Source organism: Heterodontus francisci, chromosome 20 (genome assembly GCF_036365525.1).
Source record: "Heterodontus francisci isolate sHetFra1 chromosome 20, sHetFra1.hap1, whole genome shotgun sequence".
NCBI lineage: Eukaryota > Metazoa > Chordata > Chondrichthyes > Heterodontiformes > Heterodontidae > Heterodontus > Heterodontus francisci.
The window spans coordinates 63,175,200-63,198,677 of record NC_090390.1 but is presented as its reverse complement, the minus strand read 5'-3'; the positions used below and the strand labels follow the sequence as shown (position 1 = coordinate 63,198,677).

At 43.8% G+C, this 23,478-nt stretch overlaps 1 protein-coding gene across 1 annotated transcript in view; it reads left to right on the top strand.

Moving 5' to 3' along the window:
- Positions 1–23,478, top strand: part of nrap (nebulin-related anchoring protein) — a 120,005-nt gene that overhangs the window by 8,183 nt on the left and 88,344 nt on the right. Inside the window, exons 7-11 of the mRNA XM_068053373.1 lie at positions 9,180–9,284; positions 11,665–11,772; positions 13,295–13,411; positions 17,091–17,195; positions 18,497–18,604. Coding sequence (XP_067909474.1) covers positions 9,180–9,284; positions 11,665–11,772; positions 13,295–13,411; positions 17,091–17,195; positions 18,497–18,604 — 543 coding nt within the window. The remainder of the gene's footprint in view (positions 1–9,179; positions 9,285–11,664; positions 11,773–13,294; positions 13,412–17,090; positions 17,196–18,496; positions 18,605–23,478) is intronic.

The following is a 23,478-nucleotide window of genomic DNA, read 5'->3' as shown; positions in this document are numbered from 1 at the left end:
CATCTCGCAGATCACTGATGCCTCTTTTGCAAGAGAGCTGGACAGTACATCCAATTTCAGACAGATAGGGCCTCGTGGTTGGTTTCTCCTCATCACTGGATTCCCTCGGGTGCAGGGTATCATGAGCTGCACCTGTGCGGACATCAAGGCACCCAGTGACTGGCCAGTGAGATTCATCAACAGGAAGGGCTTCCACTCTATCAACATTCAGCTGCTCTACTACCACAACAACAGTTGCTTGCACGTGTGTGTGTTCACTTTCCTGGCAGCTGCTGTGACTCCTTCATCCTCCGCCAGTCTGGACTACCACAGCTCTTCATTCCACCCCACCCCCCAAACTACGTGGATCGATTCTAGGGGACAAGGGATATCCCTTGAAGAGATGGCTACCTACCCCTTTACAAGACCCCAAGACAGAGCCACAGAGGTGCTACATTCAAATCCATCTGCTCATAAGGACCCATCGAGCAGGCCATCGGGCATCTGAAGATATGGTTCTGGGGTCTGGACCAGTTGGGTGGTGCCCTGCAGTACACTCCTGCAAGGGTCTTGCACATTGTGGTGGTCTGTTGCACTGTCCATTGCATGCCCCTGATGGTGAGACCCTGGAATGACAGCTCATTGGAGGAAGAGGAGCAGCAGGACGTGGAGGAGGAGGACATAGAAGAGGAGGAGGAAGATGCAGAATACAGAGGTGCCCCAGCTGCACAGGGAGGTAGCTGGGGCTGCGCAGGACTCGAGGGTCTTTTCAGGATACCATCAACGCCAGGGATCATCTGATCCAGGTGCATTTCAACTGAGCCCTTCTAACCCTGGAGGACGACATGGTCTGAGCTGCCTGTGACAATGCTTTCATTTGAAGACATAGACTGGAATAGATCAACTCTTACTGCCATTAGGGGATGCACATCTGTCCAGATGTTTCATAGCCCCGCTTCAAGGACCATTGCTTCCCATCACCATCTTGTCCCTTGTTTCCTCTCTTGACATTAAAGAATGGAAGCTCGTACGTCTAGCATCATGTGTCGATATTTACATAGTGTAGAAAAAGTGGTGTACATATACAGGTGAGGCAAACCCCAGTGACCCACTCAGTGCTCTGCCCAAAATGGCGGCGTCTGCTGTCGGACACTTCTATCTGGTGCTCCCATTGAGGACTTGGATGAGGTGGAGGCAGCCTGCTCGCTTGCCTTGGCTTGCAGCTGAAGATGCATGTGGCGGTCGTCCTCATTGTGGAGGTGCCTAGGGGGCAGCTCCAGAGGCTGCTCTCCGGCATCAATACAGGGGCAGCCTTCATCATTGGGTCCTGCTGCATAGATGGTCCCTCAGTCAGAGGGGCCAAGGAGGCTGATGGTGCTGATGATGACGCCCCATGACAGGTGGCACACTCATCCTGCTCAGTGACTGCCTCAGCCCTTGGTTGGTGCTCAGATGGCTAGAGGGGAGCCCCAGCTGGGGAGTAACTGGCATCCAGTCCAAACATCTCTGCAACATCAGCACTAATGACCAGTCAAGGCTACAGAGTGTGGAATGCATTCTGTGCATGTGAGTGCACTGCCCCTGCATCCATTCTTGAGTGCCATGGATATGGCTGTCCATGAGGTTGGCCACTTTCTCAATGGAGGAGCTCATGCGTTCAAAGCCCTGAGCCAGGGTCACGCACATGAGTTGCCTCCATTCTCATCCCATGACTGTGTACTGCTCCAGGGAGCTCTGACATGTGAGGACACATCTGTTGCTGCTGGTCTAAGTAGAACCTCCTTTCTTGTGACTGACACCTGTGCCCAACTGAGCATCCTCTGAGGGGAACTGTCCACAGCTGCCTCTGCCTCTCTCACCACCTCCTGCTCACTCATGACTGCTCATCACCCAGTGGCACTCTTTCTAATTGAGCACAAGGCACCACCAAAGTGGCTGTGCATCTGAGCTGGTGGAGGGTGCATTTGTAAGATGTGATGGTGCTCGCTCTTGTGCCAGCAGTTGCCCTGGTGTGGACTCAGGAATCTGTCCTTCTCCCTCGACGTCAGAACCTGTGAGTAACTCAAAAGCAGAAGCCCCAGCATTGCGGCGGCTTCCCAATGCAGCTGAGTCTTTGGCATGCTGTTGGATGGGGTGGAGTGCAATGCAATCCCTTCACTTACTGATTTCAAAATACTTACACCCTCTCCACCAGGAATCCTCATCTTGCCTTCCCGACTTGCTGTGGGGTGGGGAGGAGGGGTGGGGTGGCCACCCTGGCAATTTCCATAGCTCCCTCCTCCATGGCAGTCACGATGTGGAGATGGGGCTCTGCTCAGCACCCTTTCTCGGGCATTATGAGCTCTTTTCTCCTGCAAGGATGAAAGAGAGTTAAGGCACTGCTGGCCTCTTTGGCCAATGCCATTGGCTCATTGAGATAGCAAGCTGCATGTATCAGTCCTGGCAAGTCCTCAAGTGCGCTCGGGCTCTGAGCCTTGCTGAGGGATGAGTAGGTACCCTGGGTATACATTCTTCCCATGTTCAAGAGCAGCACTCACGCTCCTCAGCTGGTGTGTCTGCCAGAGGTTAAATACCAGAGGCTCGTCATGAGGGTCTGGGATTACACACACCTTGCCAGAGCGAATAAAGTCATTGAGCCTTTCTGGCGCTGTACCCAGTCCCTCCACACCACACTTCGGCTGCTCTCAGTCTCAGCAAACCTAATCCATTCCTGCTTCGTTTAGGAGAGTGGCTTTCTCCTGCCACCCTCTGGAATGACAACCTCCCTCCTCTCCCTCACTGCCTCAAGGAGGACCCTCAGGTCAGTGTTTGTGAAGTGAGGGGCAGCCCTGCCCCAAGTTCCATCCCTCTGCCTTTGCTCTTCCATGACTGCTGCAGCAATTCACTGAGTAAATTGGGCCAGCATGCTTTCAGTCCCCCTTTCATTTTGACCCCTCCGCCATTAATTAGCTGCCAACCTGCCCTCCAGCCAATTAACTGGATGCCCCCATGAAAATCGGGGCCTGTGACTGCTACCCCCCCCGGGGCGGGATTGGGACCCAGAAACAGTCCCGACGTCTGTTTCCCGACCCTGGAAGGAAAATCCTTCCAAAATGACAACTTTACATCTGCTGAAGTACGTTTGCGTAGATGAGGTTTGCAGCAATGATTGCTTCTGTTTTGTGCACTATCCTCTTCCCAACGTGTACGTCACATACATTGTGTATGGCCAGCACACCAGAGACCGCTATCATAACCTTTCTCAAAGTGCTTGCCACTGCTTGTTTTGCTTCAGTTTTTATCTGCAAGGAGAAAGGATATTTTGTACTATGTATTTCAGGCAACAGTGTGATTTTATTGCCTAATGCATAGTTTTACCTGAATGTAAGATTGTTTGAGATTTGACTGAGTGCATTGAGCTTTCAGATGTATGTGGAAATAGTGGTAATAATCTTCAGTCATTTTAGGCTACCCTTGTTGGTTAGTGGCACTTGTTCTCAATCATCTTTGATTATTTTGTGTTGCAATTGCAGCAGGCTACTGGACAAATTTAGGTTGCATATGTTAAGCTATTCAAAACAGTGCATCTAACACCTTTAACTTTAATTGATATAACTGGTTCCTAAATATAAAGCAGTTTGCTTAAATTGCAGCCTGTTTTTGTCACATTGTGTTCACTGTAGCAATTTTCTCTTGAGTCAAACACACTTTTAAACACATTCTTCCAGTTTCTACAGTTGCAAAACAAAGGGAAGTCGTGACCTCATGTTCACAGCCAGGGTGATGACCTCCCAGGCTTGCAGAACACTCTGCTTGTTGGTTGACTGCATTCCTTTACTGTGCAGGGCATTTTTTTGTGCCTTCGTGCCATCTATTATGAGCTATGGATCATCATCACTAAATTTATGTTGGCAGCATTCTTCTTCCATTTTACAACTGGATTGCCCCACAGTGTTTTATATATGTACCATTTAAGTGGCAGTTTCGCTGCATTATTGCAGGTGATTTTGGATTGCCTGCTCAATTATTCATTAGTTTAACACATTCTAATGCATCTGAGTTTCCAAAAAGGAAGTTGAGTACTCCTGGCAGTGTGCTAAATAATCTAGGCAAAAAAAAGGCACTGAGCCCAGTGTCTATTCTCGTACCAGAATTTTACCCCAACTTTTAAAATTTCTATCTCTTCCAACTCTTGCCCATAATAATGGTAAATATTGCAGTAACTATTAACACCTATAACCCATACCCAGTCTTGCTAAAAGCCCTACTAAGTTATCACACTCGTCACCCAACACCTCCCGCTTAAAATTCTCATCCTCATGTTTAAATCTCTTCCTAGAGTCATAGAGTTCTACGGCACAGTAACAGGCCCTTCGGCCCATCATGTTCATGCCGGCCATCAAGCACCTAACTATTCTATTCCCATTTTCCAGCACTTGGCCCATAGCCTTGTATGCTATGGCGTTTCAAGTGCTCATCTAAATACTACTTAAATGTTGTGAGGGTTCCTGCCTCTACCACTCCTTCAGGCAGTGCGTTCCACATTCCAACCACCCTCTGGGTGAAAAAACCTTTCCTCAAACCCCCTCGAAACCTCTTGTCCCTTACCTTAAATCTGTGCCCCCTGGTTATTGACCCCTCCACTAAGGGAAACGTTTCTTCCTATCTAACCTATCAATGCCCATCATAAATTTGTATACCTCAATCAGGTCCCCGCTCAGCCTTCTCTGCTCTAAGGAAAACACCCCTAGCCTTTCCAGTCTCTCTTTAGAGCTGAAATGCTCCAGCTCAGGCAACAACCTGGTGAATCTCCTCTGCACCCTCTCCAGGGCAATCACATCCTTCCTATAGTGTGGTGCCCAGAACTGTACACAGTACTCCAGCTGTGGCCTAACCAGCATTTTATACAGCTCCATCATAACTCCCTGCTCTTATATTCTATGCCTCAGCTAATAAAGGCAAGAATCCCATATGCCTTCCTAACCACCTTATCTACCTGTGCTGCTGCCTATAGATCTATAGACAAGTACACCAAGGTCCCTCTGACCCTCCGTACTTCCTAGTTTCCTACCATCCATTGTATATTCCCTTGCCTTGTGAGTCCTCCCAAAATGGATAACCTCACACTTCTCAGGATTAAATTCCATTCGCCACTGCTCTGCCCATCTTACCAGCCCATCTATATCGTCCTGTGATCTAAGGCTTTCCTGCTCATTATTTATGACACCACCAACTTTCGTGTCATCTGCGAACTTACTGATCATTCCTCCTGTATTCACATCTAAATCATTAATGTACACTACAAACAGCAAGGGTCCCAGCACCAATCCCTGCAGTACACCACTGGTCACAGGCTTCCACTTGCAAGAACAACACTCAACCATCACCCTCTGCCTCCTGCCACAAAGCCAATTTTGGATCCAATTTGCCAAATTGCCCTGGATCCCATGGGCTCTTACCTTCTTAACCAATCTCCCAGGCAGGACCTTATCAAAAGCCTTATTGAAGTCCATGTAGACTACATCAACTGCTTTACCCTCATCTACACATTTAATCACCGCCTCAAAAAATTCAATCAAGTTTGTTAGACACAATCTCCCCCTGACAAAGCCATGCTGACTATTCCTGATTAATCCCCGCCTCTGCAAGTGGAGATTAATCCAGTCCCTCAGAATTTTTTCCAATAGTTAGTTTCCCACCACTGATGTTAGACTCATCGGCCTGTAATTATCTGGTTTATCCCTGCTACCCTTCTTGAATAATGGTACCACATGTGCTGTCCTCCAGTCCTCTGGTACCTTTCCTGTGGTCAGAGAGGATTTGAAAATTTGTGTCAGAGCCCCTGCTATCTCCTCCCTTGCCTCATATAACAGCCTGGGATACATCTCATCTGGGCTTGGGGATTTATGCATTTTAAGCCCGCTAAAACAGCTAATATATGTTCAAATATATCACAATCCCCCTCCCTGATCTCTACACCTACATCGTCCTCCTCCATAGTGAACACAGATGAAAAGTAATCATTTAAAACCTCACCTATGTCCTCCGGCTCCACACACAGATTGCCACTTTTGTCCCTAATGGGTCCGACTCTTCCTCTGGTTATCCTCTTGCCCTTAATATACTTATAAAACGCCTTGGGATTTTTCTTTATCTTGCCCACCAGTGTTTTTTCATGTTCGCTCTTCTAACTACTTTAAGTACCCCTGTACACGTTCTGTACTGCTCCAGGGCCTCCGCTGTTTTCAGTGCTCTGAATCTGCAATAAGCCTCCTTTTTTTTTTCCTTATCCAATCCTCTATATCCCTTGACATCCAGGGTACCCTGGACTTGTTGGTCCTACCCTTCATCTTTACAGGAACATGTTGGCTCTGAATTCTCACTATTTCCTCTTTGAATGACTCCCACTGGTGACTCCCACTGGTCTGATTAGATTAGATTAGAGATACAGCACTGAAACAGGCCCTTCGGCCCACCGAGTCTGTGCCGAACATCAACCACCCATTTTATACTAATCCTACACTAATCCCATATTCCCAACAAACATCCCCACCTGTCCCTATATTTCCCGACCACCTACCTATACTAGTGACAATTTATAATGGCCAATTTACCTATCAACCTGCAAGTCTTTTGGCTTGTGGGAGGAAACCGGAGCACCCGGAGAAAACCCACGCAGACACAGGGAGAACTTGCAAACTCCACACAGGCAGTACCCGGAATCGAACCCGGGTCCCTGGAGCTGTGAGGCTGCGGTGCTAACCACTGCGCCACTGTGCCGCCTTTCCTACAAGTAGCTGCTCCCAGTCCACTTTGGCCATTCCTGTTTTATCATATTGAAATCGGCCTTCCCCCATTCAGTACCTTTATTTCCAGTCCATCTTTGTCCTTTTCCATAACTACCTTAAATCTTAAAGAGTTATGGTCACTATCCCCAAAATGCTTCCCCACTGACAATTCTACCATTTGTCCAGCTTCATTCCCTAGGATTAGGTCCAGTACTGCTCCTTCTCTTGTAGGACTTTCTACGTGCTGGCTCAAAAAGCTCTCCTGGATGCATTTTAAGAATTCTGCCACCTTTAAGCCTTTTGCCCTAAGACTATCCCAGTTAATATTGGGGAAGTTGAAATTCCCTACTATTATTACCCAATTATTTTTTACAACTCTCTGAGATTTGCCTACATATCTGCTCCCCTCTCTCTCCCTGACTGTTTGGAGGCCTGTAGTACACTCCCAGCCAAGTGATTTCCCCCTTTTTGTCTTTGACTTCTACCCATATGGCCTCACTTGAGGAACCTTCTAAGATGACCTTCATGGCCTTGTCCCCCCCCTCTATTTTTTTTTTACCTCATCTAGCCCTGCAACCCTAACCTGATCTCTCCATTGATTTAAGTCTTGGCTCTTGTGCATCCCCCTGCACCCCCACTCCAACCAACCCTGATCACCTCACCATTGGCGGTCATGTCTTCAGCCATCTAGGCCCCATGTTCTGGAATTCTTCACCTGAGGCCATGTCTCTCCACCTCCCTCTCCTCCTTTAAGAACATCCTTATAACCCACCTCTTTGATCAAGCTTTTGGTAATCCCTCTTATTATCTCCTCCTTTGGTTCAGTGTCCATTTTCTTCTGACTAAGCCTCTGTGAACTGCCTGGTATTGTATTTTGTACATTAAAGGATATTTATATATATATATATAAATGTAGCCATTTGGTGTTTTGGGCTAGTTGTACAGCAGTTTTTCTATAACCCTGCATGTTAGTACAGAGTTACGTTTGCTGACTGACATTGAATTCGAGCACATGGTGTGAGCAACAACACCAGTGAAGACTTACATTTCTAATGCACCTTTAACATAGCAAAACATCCCAAAGTGCTTCCCAAGGTATAATGAGACAAAAATTGTCCCCTTTCATTGCTCTTTACCTTCAATATAGCTGCAATTTAATTGCAACCAATGCAAAACAAACTTTAAAAAATATGTAAACAAGAATCAGCTGTCCAATTTGGTTCTTTGCTGATGTTAACCAACATGTGCCCAATGATAACCAGAGCTTTGAACCACCTTAAATCAATAATCTGCAGCAACAGTGACAATGCTTAGCTCACTCCCTGGGAATGCACTTTGTAATTCTAGGAATTGTTAGTAGCTGCTTTCTAACACTGTTTTCAGGAATCTTTTCTGGCTTTGGCAGTTGACCATCATAATGCTATGGTTTATGTCAATCTGAGGTTGTCCAGATTGTGACTGTTATTCAGGAACTGTAGATTATATATTGTATCATTATTACATTCTGGGTTACTAATACATGTACATTTAAAATCAGGACTATACTAGAGTAAAAATTTAGACTGCAGAATTTGTAATTTTTTTTTCTCTGTCCAATTAAATAGGCAATTATTAGTAATTCGTTTTATAGAAAAACAAAAGTTTAAAAAATATCAGCTCTGTTGAGGTGTACTCAGTAGTTCAAAGCTAGCTTTTTAAGATTGTGAATGTTGTGACAGTGTTGTGGGCCAAAACCACTTCCGAGTCAAGAGTGAGTTGAAATCAGGAAATCTTTATTGCAAGCATGCAGGGGAGAGCCTTCAGTGTACCAAAGTCTCTCAGAAAATCTTCAGTTACAGCAGTTATTTATACAACAGTTTCATACAGAACTGATACAGCTGGTTACTCATATACCCATATTTGGTAATCTTACTATTGCTTAGACACATCTTTTTTAACACCTTTAGCACCATTTAGGAGAGCTTCCCACTCCACTTTACGCCCCACCCCCCCCTCCGCCACCAGCCTGCTGTTTTGGGGGGCCTAAAATTCCGGCCACAGTATTGTACATTTATATTTAGGGGAAGGTAGCCCAGAAATTTGATTATGGAGCATGTGTATCTCAAGCAGGAAATGCCACTGAAGGGTTTATTATGGCATGCAGCATTGGTATGCTCAGTCCACGCTGGAAATATACCTCAGGCCATATTCATCCAGGGTGCCCGCCTGAAACAGGCAGTAAGCCCATTGCCTGTGCCAGTCAGGCCCCTATCCCAACTTGGATTTAGCCTGGTTGCTCATTGCATTATGCACATTGTGGACAGTATTTTCAGGTATCAGGTACCAAACCAACAGTCCTTAAAGAGACCGCTGGAGTCTGCCACCAAAAATGTAATTAAAAAAATTTTAACATTGCATGTTTTTGCTCATTTTCTTTTGAATTTTGTATGTCAGCTTAAATATCATGAAGAATATGAGAAGAACATTAAGGGAAAATGGAGCCAAGCGGCTGGTGCTCAAGTTGCCATGACAAGAGAGAATTCGGTGAAATACAGTCAGGTTGGTTAAATAGCAAAAGGCAATATGGCTGCTGAAATAGCTGTCTTGATACTCACTTTGTCACCTGAATTGTTGAATTATTTACCTGGTGATTCCTTATCAGATAGTTAATAAAATATAAGTGAAGCATTAATCAACAGTAATAATATTTTAAATTGATGTTTAAAATTAATGTTTTTCTTGCTATTCTGTCTCACACCCCTCCTTAGTGGGAGATTAAATTAGTTTCAGTTTACATCAGTATCCATTCTGTACAAGAGTCATCCTATATACATAGGCTGCTTGTACCCATCCCTCTCCAGCTAAAAATAACATTTTGTAAGTCACACAGTTATATATAGACTTCAGTGAGGAAGACTTCTGTTTGAATATTTAGTTATTAAAACAAAGCAGTAGAAATTGAACCTTGGTGAGCTTGTTTAGCTGGTAAAAAAATGGGTGCAACAAGACCCAATTTCAGGGGCTAACATCCTGCCTTTGAAGGACGTTCAAAATATGTCTAACCCAATATTGGATTTGGCCATTTTTCAGGTGTTCCTGACAGCCTCCTAAAATAAGACTCCGACCCAGCTATTTTAGGCTGCCTCTGCCAAATTGGATATTGCAGAGTGCAGCAGGAGCTGGGCTTGCTCTGCTCTAGATTAGTAAACAGCTGCTGTAGCCTAAGCAGTGACTGCCACAAAAAGGTACATATAAAAAAAAAATCATTGGCCAGAGAAGCAGGAGTGTTCCCCTGACTCTATTCTATTTGCCTCACTCAACCCTTGCACTGCTACTCCGTCTGTCTCCCTCCACCCCACGCTGGGACTCGCCATTGCTTGCAGATCAGTGAGGCAAGCGGCTGATATTAATTTCTTCAGATGGGCGAACTGTCTGTGGAGATGCAACAGGAACTGGCAGCTCGCCCAATTAATAATTAACTAACAATGTTGGGCTGGCCTTGGGCCTTCTGTTTCAGGCATGCATTGTGGTTACGATGCTGCCTTTGCATCTAAAACCAGATGCTGATGAATTTCTACCCAAGAGTTTATAATATCCTGCACTCAAAGTCTCAGAACTCTTCAGTTTAATTTGACACTGTGACATTTGTCTCATGATGCAAAGCTGCCCAAATCTATTTCAGAGAGAAGCACGTGCAAGGAGAAATTTTCCATCTTTGGCTTCGAGTGGGGAGTTTCCCCCATCAAGAGTGCACATTGCAAGTTCTGATCCAGGCCATGCATAATCTCCCAATTATATTTTGAAGGGTCAGAAATTAGAGTACATAGTGCACATGATCTCCCCGTCAGGAGTGGGAAGTCAGTAAATGAACTCGGTCTGAGCTCCTAAGAACTTTCAGTAGGATTGCTGATTCAATAAGAACTAGCCATTACAGCTGTTATGAGAAACAGCCAAGGCCTTTCATTGAGCTATGCCAGGTTTCCATATTTATGAGAATAAATACCTAGGTGGGAGTTATAAGATTCTGATTATGTGCAACATGTTTTAATAGTTTTTATGGGCTGGATTTTAAGAGCCCGGTGGCGAGCTCAAAAAGTGCGGGCTGCACACCAAAGAGCCACCGCAATCTCAAGCGCGGCGGCTCATTTAACTAGCTGGGGCGGCCCGCGCACCCCTCCAAATCTCGTGGAGGGGGCAGGCTGTCTGACCCCAGCAATGGTGTCAGCTGCCTGTGTGCCCGTGCTGGCGCCCTTTTTAAAGGGCAGCCAGCCCTGCTGCCTAATTTAAGTTTTTAAAGTCCTAACCTCTCCAAATTTAAGAAATAAATATCTAACACCTCTTTCCCACCATCCCAATAACAATTACAATAACTATTTTCCCTCCCCCTAAAACACTTAGCTTTAATATTTCACCCCCACCCCCGCAGAAAGTTTAAGGTTCATCCCTTCCCACCATCCTATACACCCATTACATTTATTTGACCCCGTTTTCCCTCCCCAGCACTGACCACATACCTCCTCGCCCCTCCCCAACAGTGTGGTGCCGCATTTCCCCATACGGGGATCTCAAGGCACGGGAGTACCTGGAAGATTGGAGGTAAGTGTATGTAACTTCATTCATTTTATTCATTTGCATATTTAAATTGTGGTCCTGTCGCCCAGCAGCAGGTGGGCTGCCCCGGAGCCTCGCCGTTGCCAGGAGGATCGGGCTGGGCCCTCCCAGCGACAAGGTCTGTGGCGGGCATCATCCGGAGGGTCGGGTTGGGCCCCCCGCCACGGATCACGCCTGGAGGGTTTAGTAAATTCCAGCCCTATGGCTTTTTTATTATTAGGTTGATTTTCAGTCTCTCAGTGAAGTGCCAGATAATATAATCCTTAAATATAACCTTCCAAATAGGAATATTTTATTTTTGATTGCTATAATTCTCCTACTTCTGTAGCCTGAGTACTCTGCTGATTATGAGGAAACCAGAGGGAAAGGCAGTTTCCCTGCTATGATCACACCAGCATACTACAATGCCAAGAGAGCTAATGAACTGGCAAGTGATGTAAGTATCAGAGGAAATAAACAAATGTTTCATTGAGATACTGCTGTGGGGCGAAAATGAAAATACTCCAGAATTAGATGGCATGCTCAGAAATTGATAGACAGCTGCTCTGAAGCTGATATGAATTTGTGTCTATGATTACCAACACTAGGTTCCCAATCTCAGCCACATTAGTGTAGGGAATTTCCAAGGGGTGGTTGGAAGATTACTTTTGCATCCTTCCTGACAATTGAAGGCAACATTGGAAGCAGATTATTTCCCCACACTCTTGGAATTGACGCTTTCCCATAGAAACCATGGCCCTGAAATTTCATGAGGACTTGCCTCATCTCCCATTGTAATTCTAGTGGGAGACTGGTGGAACCCATAGGGTGGACAGCTGATCTTCTGTCTCAACTGCACTTTCCCACCCGCTCCCTCTATCCCTTGATTCCCTGAGACACCAACGATCAATCTACCTATTTCAGCCTTGAATAAACTCAACAATGGTGCAACCACAATCTTAGCAAGTATGGAATTCCAAAGATTCACGACCCTCTGAGTGAAGAAGGATTGGAAATAGAGGGGTGTTCATGTTTGGAGACAACACTAAACTTGGATGTCCTTGGGCTTTGTAAAACATGAAAAAGATTGTTGTGAAGCAAAGAAATGTTTGACATGAAAAAAGGAAACTGAACTTTTGAAAGCAGCTTTTGCAAAGTTATGCCCATATAATGGAAAACTGGAGTCATGTCCCACTTGTTGTGGCCTTCCCATCTGAGAATGTCCACTTGGTCTCTTCTGACTCCCAATCAGTTTCCATGCCATGAAATTACATAAATTCCGTGTGCTTCAGTTTTGTTTGGCAATCTGTTATGTTGCACTTTATCAAATGTCTTCTGAAAATCCTGCATCTGTTGAAGTGCCTCTATATACCACTTCAGTTACTCTGTCCAAAAATACTACTAGGTTAGTTGGACATGACCTCCCTTTCACAAAACCATCTTAACTCTCCTTAACAAGTTTACACTTTTCAACTCTTCATTTGCTTTGTCCCTGATCATGGATTCTTGCAATTTTTCCTAATGTGTTAACTCACTGGTCTGTACAGTTGGTTTGCCCTTCCTCTTTTTTTGAGTAATGGTATAATGTTTGCTACCTTCAAATTATCTGATGTTACCTCCAAATGCATGAGCTTTGGAAGTTAATAACTAATTATCCCTAATTTCCTTGTTTATTTTACTATACTTGGGCCTGGTCATTTATCTGGCTTCAATTCTCATTCATTTATATCTGTTAACACTAGTGCCATCAAAAATTTTCCCTTACCTAGTCTTCTCTATATCTCTGATATTGTACCCTTTTTTAAAGTCTGAAACAAAATCTTTCCTACTGCCTTTGCTAAAATATGTATTTATATATGTAATATATATATTCTTTGCTTTCCTTATTCTTGATATCTTCTTGTTATCTTCTATAATCTATAGCTGATATCACTTTAATCAATACCCCTCTTAAGAGCCAAATTGTTTTATGATTACAGATAAAATACAAAAAAGACCTTACAAAGATGAAAGGCACAGCCCAATACCACACACTATCTGCTGAAGAGAACTTAACGATGAAGCGTGCCCAGGAAGTTAACAAGCTTGTCAGTGAGGTAAAGGAATTGTAATTAATTGTGAAAACCATTCTTACAACTACTGGTGAGAACCTTGAACAAAGTGTTTAAAATTTTCAACCAAATTCATTGTCTTTCTTTAAAGGATGAACATTTTACAGTTTTATTGATTTGTTGTGAATGAATTAAAAATAAAATGGTTTACAGTGTGATCTGGTATTTACATTAAACAGCATGATTTTATTGGGTGTATGTATATTACTGGATTTTCTACCCGTTGATTATGAATGTGAAACTCTAACCCCCATGTAAACATTTCCTTCTGTTGTTAATAATAGCAATGTGCGCCAGAATTACTCGTACGTTATGCTTTTATCTCTGTAATTTTAATCTTTATTTCTAGCAAACATAATATATAAGATTCTATGGCCTGGGATGCGCAGTTAAATGCGGAAATTCAGAAATTTCTGTCAGTGGTACTCTGCTCTTCCACAGGCTGCACTGTTGTAGATGTAATCAAAATGGAATCAGTGTTTTGATGTGAAATTCAACTTTTTTACGCACTATTTTCCCTGTGAAAACCAATGTAAATGGTAAGCCTTGTTCTATCAGGAGTAACTGAGTTTTTCATGGCATACCAAGTCATAATTACTGTTGAACAACCTCTCTGGCCCTGAAAAACTAATTTTATAAGTGTGGAGTCTCAACCCTTCAGAAGAACATTTGAGAAATGGATGATTTTTAAAATAATAATAATTATTTATGATGAAAGAATGCCATATATTTAAAGGAAGAAACAATGAAATACCTTTTATCTTCCCAAGGAACCAATGGTGGTACCTGGGCCAAAATAGTTAACTTATTTTGATTTATAGTTCCTGAGTTTGGCAAACAATTACATGCTATTAGTTCACAAATCTATGGCAGACACTGCATATAACAAGACTCTTGCAATTTTCTTAGAATGGCAGCTGCTTCCTCATGGGAGAAAAGAGAAATTTAAGGCCAGTGACCCTAACCTCTCTTGTTCACCTTATAGGACCAGCTCAACAGTGGTATTGCCAGAGGCATTTGCCCAATTTGGCTGCTCAGCTAATCAGTTGTGTAAGAGCCCATGGTGTGCAAGCAACTTGGAGGAGGGTAGAAATAATAAATAACCAACTGGAAGAAAATACAGTTCAAGTCATATTGCGTGAAGAAAGTACAAACATTCATGCAGCAATTATTCCCCAATTACCATTAAACTGAAGTGCACACTGACATTTCTTACAAAATGTCCAGAAAGGTTATGGAAACTAGATTTTTGAAAAAAATAGTCTTATTCTATTTACAAAAGGTACACTTATTTATAATGTCAGGAAAATCACAACTCTATTTTTATTCATAAAGTATGAGAAATATTCTTATGGGAGAATCTTCTCACATTATAGAGTCATAGTCGTACAGCATAGAAACAGGCCCTACGGCCCACCGTGTCCATGCCGATCATAATGCCTATCTAAACTAATCTCATCTGCCTGCATTAATAATGCAGTTAGTCCCTACTTGACCATTTTTGGGTCGGAAACCTGGCTCACTGATCTGCGTGCCCAGCCGTTGCTCTTTACGAGAGCAAGCTGATGGTCATCCCTTCTCCGGGCTCCCCAACCATTCTGTCAAAGGAAGGATTTATAAATGAAAGGAACCACGACATGTTTCAGAAAAGCTCACCAGGACTTGGATTTTTCAGGCGGCAGCAACCACAGGAATGGAGAGATCACCTGGGTAGGCAACCCCCCTCCCCCCTCCGCCCTGTGGATGGAAGTGGCCGAGGAAATCAGCAGCAAAAGTGTGTTCCCTCCAACTTGGAGACTGCGCACCAAGAGGATCCACCACCTCAGGAGGGCAAGACAGGGAATGACATAACATTCTCAGCTGCCAAGCCCCACACTTTGACTTGCCCAGCGTTTTCCCGCACATCACTCATCAGGGCAACACACCTTGCAGCTCCACTTATTCCTGTCCCTGCATGTACCTCACATCCCCATCTGAACAGTCAACACTAACACTTAACCTCAGCCTATTGCACTCTTGCACCCATGCCTTACAGTCACCCTCCGCAACTGATGCCCTTTCCTCCTCCACACAAGCCATTATGAATACTCACACCTCTCTGTTTTCTCTCCTTGTGGTGGAGAGCACAGAACTTAGTGAGAGGCAGAGACCTGGGGGTTGAAGTGGTATGGTGGTGTTGTTGCCCTCCAGTGACGAGCACTGTAACGGCCATTGACAATGCATGCCCACCTGCTCCACTGGAAAGGAGGTCATATTCCGGGTGACTGCAAATGTCAGCAGCAACTTGCTGTGAACCCCTGAGGCACTGCAGCTCAGACATGTCGAGGGAACTGATCATCTGCTTGTAGACCCTGTGTTGGAGGTCCTGCACCTTCCAGCTGGATTGTGGAGCCCATCCCATCTGCCCTGTGGAGGGGCATGCGACTGAGGAGAAGGCAGTTGGTGCTTCTGCCCCTGTGTAAGCTGCTCCCATGCAGTGTTGAAGGCTGGCAGCAGGTAAGTGCAACTAAAGGTGTGTGAAGTGTAGGACAGGTGAGGTGGCTTCCAAGAAATTGGCAATCACCTGTCAAGCTTTGAAAGCACTCTCTGAGAGGAGATGGGCTTTAATCACTCAATGGCCATGGCTGGAGCTCTTCAGTGTAACTGATCAAAGCCTTCGAAGCTTGTCAGTTTCACTGAAGAAGCTCCTATCACTGTGCATTCGCCTTGGTGACCCTGGCGAGTTGCTGACAGGTGGGCAAACAGGTCCCCTGGCTGGGAAATTCAGGATTCAGTGTTAAAACAGGAGTCAAGAAGTCTTGATGCAATTGTATAGAGCTTTAGCGAGACCACACCTGGAGTATTGTGTACAGCTTTGTCTCCTTACCTAAGGAAGGATATATTTGCCATAGAGGGAGTGCACCGAAGGTTCACCAGACTAATTCCTGGGATGGCGGGATTGTCCTATGAGGACATATTGAGGAGACTGGGCCCATATTCTCTAGACTTTAGAAGAATAAGAAGTGAACTCATTGAAGCATAAGAAATTCTTACAGGGCTTGACAAGGTTCACGCAGGAAGTATGTTTCTCCTGATTTGGGGGGGGGATGCTAGAACCAGGGGACACAAGCTCAGAATAAGAGGTAAGCCATTTAGGACTGAGATGAGGAGGAATTTCTTCACAGGTTGGTGAATCGTTGGAATTCTCTACCCCCAAAGGGCTGTGGAGGCTTAGTCATTGAGTATGTTCAAGACAGAACTTGATAGATTTCTAGATATTAAAGCTATGAAGGGATATGGGGATAGTGCAGGAAAATGACGTTGAGATAGTAGATCGGCCATGATCTAGTTGAATGGTGGAGCGGGGCCGAATGGCCTACTCCTGCTCCTGTTTCGTATGTTCCTGTGTAAAGCAGGTCTTAATTGACTTCCTAACTATGCCAACCACTTCTTAATTACACACCTTACAGATCCAAGGGTGTTTATGCTGTCCTTCAATCCCACCCTGGGGACAGCCAGAAGATGGTGCGATGATGTTGGGATCCCGACCTGACATCAATTTCAGGGATTTTTGCACCCAGCACACGCCGTAACCCGCCTCCACTGTGCTGGGAAAATTCTGCCCAATGACCTGATCATTTTTTATATTCCTGTTACTTAACTATTTTATTTATAACTTTTTCAGATAGAGTACAAGAAGGACCTAGACAGAGCTAAAGGTTACAGCATTAACTACTGCGAGACACCTCAATTCAAGAATATTGCAAAGATGTCTAAATTTACTAGTGATGTGAGTCATCTCAACTTTGTGTTGGTTTAAGGGCTAAAATCGTTTGGTGCTGAGACTAATATTAATTCAGTTTGATAGGTTGATAATTACATTTTTATTTAGTAGTAATTGTGAATTGTATATTAATTGTGCGCAGGTGGTGGACACTAACTGGGGATTCACATGTGCCCCTATAAATAGACACAGATTGAAACTGTGGTTGTTGGGTGAGGAGGTGCATGTTTGTAATGTGTAACTCTGTAAATAAATGCTTATAAAATTGTGTAAAGATTGGCTCCAATTCTATGCTTCACCAACTGGCTTCCTGAAAGATAACATGGAAATATAAAGATTCGCATTTATTCATTGACTTAAATTTGATATTCCACACAAAAATGGTGTATCTAATATTTTCACCAATACTCCTACCCTAGATTAAACCTCCCATCTTTTATTGTGACTGTCACTTGTATTTTTTGGCTTTCCTCCAATGATTATATGGGGCGGCGCAGTGGTTAGCACTGCAGCCTCACAGCTCCAGCGACCCGGGTTCAATTCTGGGTACTGCCTGTGTGGAGTTTGCAAGTTCTCCCTGTGTCTGCGTGGGTTTTCTCCGGGTGCTCCGGTTTCCTCCCACAAGCCAAAAGACTTGCAGGTTGGTAGGTAAATTGGCCATTATAAATTGCCCCGAGTATAGGTAGGTGGTAGGGAAATATAGGGACAGGTGGGGATGTGGTAGGAATATGGGATTAGTGTAGGATTAGTATAAATGGATGGTTGATGGTCGGCACAGACTTGGTGGGCTGAAGGGCCTGTTTCAGTGCTGTATCTCTGAACTGAACTGAACTGACAGAGGTTACAATTCAGTCAGATGCCTCTACTTTGGTCAGACGTGGCCAGATTTTGCGGTTGAAGTAACGGAGAAGCTATCTGTGCTTATATTAGGGAGTAAATCGGACAGCTACTTTCAGAAGCTGTGTTAAACGAGCCGAGAAACTTGGCATTCATGGAAGGGTGTGAATTTGTGGTACTTGCCCACTAGATACCCACTAAACATGCCAGAAAAAGTTAGGGCTTGTTAATTCAAATGTAAGTGAATTTTTAACAGAGCGATAAGTCTTAATTATTGTGAAACAACCTCCCTGGCACTGAAATTTAACTTATACAGTTCAAGTAAAGTTAGCATAAGTGGTGCTATATACTGTATTTGTTGCATTTCCAAAGATAAAAAGCAATTAAATAAAGACCCAAGCAATTTATGCTGTTTAGGTAATTCCTAAAGGGAAAATGAAATGAATTAACTTGTTCTATTTCCTGTGCAGCTCAAATACAAAGAAACTTACCAAAACCAAGTGAAAGGCCACTATGAAGGAATTGGTATGGACAGCCGAACACTACATTGTATGAAAGTTGGAAGCTTGGCAAGTGATGTAAGTAGAAATAAAAGTACCAAGCTTCAAATTCATCTTTAAATTCACTATTGTGGTACTTTTGCTTGGTAACTAGTTTTGATTCCAGTGCAAATACCATTCTATGTCGATAATAGTGTTAATGGTTAAGTAGGGCGACTCGGAACCATTGCATGGTATGTGTGATTTTCTAGTGATAACACTCTACGCCTGTACAAAATACAATTGTTTGGAGCTATAAAACACTTTAAAGACAGTAATTTTATGTAAGAAGACACTCTTGCATAGTTTTAGATGTTGACTTCTGCCATTCATTATATGATGCAGTGACTCTAAGTGAATTATGCTTTGTAGCACTCATGCGATTTGGCATATTGTGTAATATGTGTTGTTTGAAATACAGTCGGAATCAGTTTACAGTAGCAAATGTAATTGCAAATATTGCATTATTACTGCTAATCTTCCGGGCTACATGAATTAAGTATTGTTCACATGTAAGTACTGCGTGGATCAGATTCACTTATATGTAATGTATCTTGCTATTTATGTCTTGCTATGTTAAAAAAGATAACACACTCCAAATACCGCATTTTGTTCCAGATGCACAAAAATCTTTAAAATGACAGGTGATTCTGACCTATTTTTCTTAGTTCCAGCCTGAAAGTTACCTGACTAAACAACAACTCAACTCTAGTTGACCTGAATCTTTGTTTAATTAGCAGCAATTAGATTATATCAGACTGAAGGTGTTATGCTTGATGTGAAAAGTATGCATCATATTTGCGCTTGGATGACTCAAATTTTAATGTCAATAGAAGAAGAGGGACGAATAGTGAAAGAGAGGGCTGGATTTTTACAGTGGTGAGCTTCAAAAGATGCGTGGCGCACGCGCGAAACGTGCACCGCGGAGCCGCCATGATATTTCGTACGGTGGCTCATTAACATGGAGAGGGCGGAATGCCTGCCCCTGATGACGTAGAGGGCGCTCCATCCCTGGCAATGACATCTGGGGGCACCATGCTGGCGTCAGCAACATTTTTAAAGGGCTTCAGGTCCTTCCGTTGGATTTTAATGTTTAAAGTGACAGGTTGTACAAACAATTAAAATAAACTTTGATTCACACTTCCAAATCTCTTACCCTCCCTCCCCCCCCATGAATAAGTCATTTGTTATTTGTCCTCTTTTCCACCCCCCCCCCCCCCACCAAAAATTAATTTCGGATCGCGACCTTCCCCCCCCAAACTTTTGTTACTTTAACCTTCAATCCCTTCCCAATACCCCCTCACCCAATCGCGTTCGATTTTGCCGCTCCGCACCACCTCCGCGCCCCCCCCCTTCCCCCACCACCACCCTGAACATTTCACTCCTCCCTTCCAACCAGTGTTATGCCTCAGATGTCCGAAGGGAGATCTGAAGGCACGGGACTTCCGGCCATCGGCTGGAATATCGGCGTGAGATGGCCCTTGTTGAAAGGTAGGTTAATATGCATTCATTAAGCTTTATTAATATAAGTAAATTAAATTTTTTTGGCGAGCTGCAGGGGAACTGCCCTGAAGCCTTGCTGCCGGCAGTAAAATGGGGCGGGGCCTTCCTGGCATCGAGGCCCGTGGCAGGCCTCTCTCGGAAGGATTTTCTGGGTCTCCTCCGCCACGACTCCCGATGTCAGCAGGTCAGTAAAATTCAGCCAAAGGTACATATATGTGGATAGATTAATGTCCAATGAAATATGAAAACAGCCCATCCTGAATGATGAGCTAGGAAAACTTAACCAATGCCAAGGTAAAATTACTCAAAATATTTTCGGTTTCTTTTCAGTCACCATTTGATTTCTTCAGCCTGCCAACTACACACAGGTTAAAAAAATTGTAAGAGCAGAAACAGTTTCCAAAAATGTTTCAATTTACTGAAAAAAATTATCCTTTTTGTTGAAAATCCTTCAAGTAAGTTTGTTTCCCTCAGGCTTAAGATGCCCGGGGCTTGTGTTTGGCTCAGAAGCTGTTGTTTGGACTCCTGAGCGGCTGCGTTTTGGCATGTTCATGTGGTCCTGAGTAATGATTTGTAAGCTAGCATTCCTCACCACAATTGTCCTCCCTGTCCTGAATCTTCCCCCCCCCCCCCCCCCCCCACTCCTCACCCTCAGTGAGAGCCAAGTCCAACCTAGTATCAACTTACTCATGTCTGATGCAACTTGCACAACTCATTGCCAATTCATTTGCAACCCATTGCAACACTATCACACATGCAGATTTATGAGTAGTGCCAACAAAAAAAATAAAGCTAGTCAAATCTGTAATACCTGTCAGGAAAGATTGAACAGGCTGGGTCTCTTTTTTCTTTAGAGAAGAGAAGACCGAAGGGTGAGCTGATAGAGGCCTTTAAGATCATGAAAGTGTTTGATAGGGTAGATTTAGGGACGATGTTTCCATTGGGGGCGAGACCAGAACTAGGGACCATCAATATAAAACATTCACTAATTAACCTATTAGGGAATTCAGGAAAAACTTCTTTACCCAGAAAGTGGTTAGGAAGTGTTAGTTTTTAATGATATATACATCAAACTTTTTCACGTTCCATAAGATTAACAGTGTGGGCAATTGGGTAAATCAAACAACAACTTCTGGTGTCCACACATGCACTGTTAAATGCGCAAATCCAAAAGTTGCTTTTCGACATACCCCGCTCCTCCAAGGTGTGTGCTGTTGCAGTCCTGCTGATAGACCCGGCATTGAAATGAGTGCTACACCATGAACTTGGGCAATGACACTGCTGAAAAAGTTAGGGGTGGTGCATTGAGGAGTAAGCAACTTTTTAATGATGTGATCAGTGATAATTACTGCTGAACAACCTCACTGGGCCTGAAAATTTAATTTTACAAGTGTGCAGTTTCATTCACTCAAGAAAATTACTGTAGGAGATTTAATTTAATTTTACTTTTTTTGTTCAACTCTTTTATCTCTGTTCCTTCATGCCATCTGTATTTCCCAATCTATACTTTACTTTCTGCATATCATTTAAATTGAATTTATATTTCCTGCTTTATACTTCCTGGTTTAAACTCTGCGTGGCTCAGTGAAGATTCTTCAATCTGATGGGTGAAGTGCCTTGATGTTTCGTATCCTGCTCACAGATGTCACAGATCCCCTGTTCAAGGCATTGCACTGAAACAGATGCAGGATTAGAGCAAATATGTGCTCTAAAACCTTGGTAGACAGCTGTCAGTGAGATGAATAGTGACTTCTATTCCTTCACCACTGACCACAAAATATGGGCCATTGTGTAAATCATCGACTATCTCACAGTGCTATATCAGTAGCAAAACAAACTAGTTACGCTGTTAAGGAATATGTACATAAATTAAACACCTATCTACAGGTTTTGAAAGCAATTCAAAGTAAATGTAATTTTTCATAAGTAAATAAGTTTCAAAGCAGTGAAAGGAATCATGAAAAACATAATAAGATTGAGTACAATGGTAAGCTGATGAAAATATCAGAAGATAACAATTTTAAAAATAAATTGGCTTGGAGAGAAAAATAGAAATTATTTGGATAAGATAGATTCATTTTGATATTCTAATTGTTTAGAAAAATGAGTGAAACACAGAAGTTATGAACAAAGGGACTTTGCCTGAGATTTCCCTTTCTGTCTTTGCATTTTCAATGGGCTGACAGTTCCACCAACTACCAGGTTGTCCAGTGTCAGTCATTTGCCTTTATTCAGTGGGATTCAGGTGGGGCAGGAGCAGAAAATGGTCGTGACAGGCCTCAGACTTGCTACAGGGATGTGTGAATGACAGCCTGTGCACTGTCTAATGAAGCGTAACATTATTACATTTCATTTATTAAAAAATGCCAGAACGTATACATTTAAATAACATTCACAGCTATGTTACTGGCTGTCTGGGATCTTCCTTGCAGCAACCGACACTCATGCGCCTTCACTTTCCCATCCAGGGAAAGCTAGTGCCACCCGAGGTGGGGAAAGGGGAACTTATGATTTTTAGTGTAGTGGGGTAGGGGGAAACAGGATCAGTGGTGCAGTGGTTAGCACCGCAGCCTCACAGCTCCAGCGACCCGGGTTCAGTTCTGGGTACTGCCTGTGCGGAGTTTGCAAGTTCTCCCTGTGTCTGTGTGGATTTCCGCCGGGTGCTCCGGTTTCCTCCCACATGCCAAAGACTTGCAGGTGATAGGTAAATTGGCCGTTGTAAATTGCCCCTAGTGTAGGTAGGTGGTAGAGAATATGGGATTAATGTAGGATTAGTATAAATAGGTGGTTGTTGGTTGGCACAGACTCGGTGGGCCGAAGGGCCTGTTTCAGTGCTGTATCTCTTTTTTAAAACAAAAAATCTGCATTAATAGTGTGTTGGGGGTGCGCGGTGGGAAGGGGTGACCTCTGTACTGTTTGGTTGGGGTGAGAGGTCAAATCAGCAATATGTGTTTTGTGGCGGGGGAGCAGGCAACTATGCAATGTAAGTGTTCTGCAGGGAGGGAAGGGGTGACATTTTATTTGTGGTGTACTGGGGGTGGAGAATGGGTTTAAATATTCAATTTTTGCAGCAGGTCTGGCAGCCCTTTAAAAATGGCACCAGTGCCTGTGCAGAGACAGCTGACCCTGTTGCCAGTGTCGCAGAGTGTGCCCCCACTACGTGATGCGGGGGGGTTGGGGGGGGGGAGCGGCCGCCCAACTAGCATATTATAATGAGCTGCCACGTGCTGGATCATGGTGACATGGCAGCACGCGTCCTGCATGTCCCCCAATTCCAGCCCAAAGAGCGAGAAAGAAAGATTGGATTAAGAGAGAGAAAAAGAGAGTCAAAGGAAAAGTAAGAAAAAAATGTAAAACTTAAACGTTGACATTTTTAAGATCGTTAATAACAATTCATTACATGCAGGAAT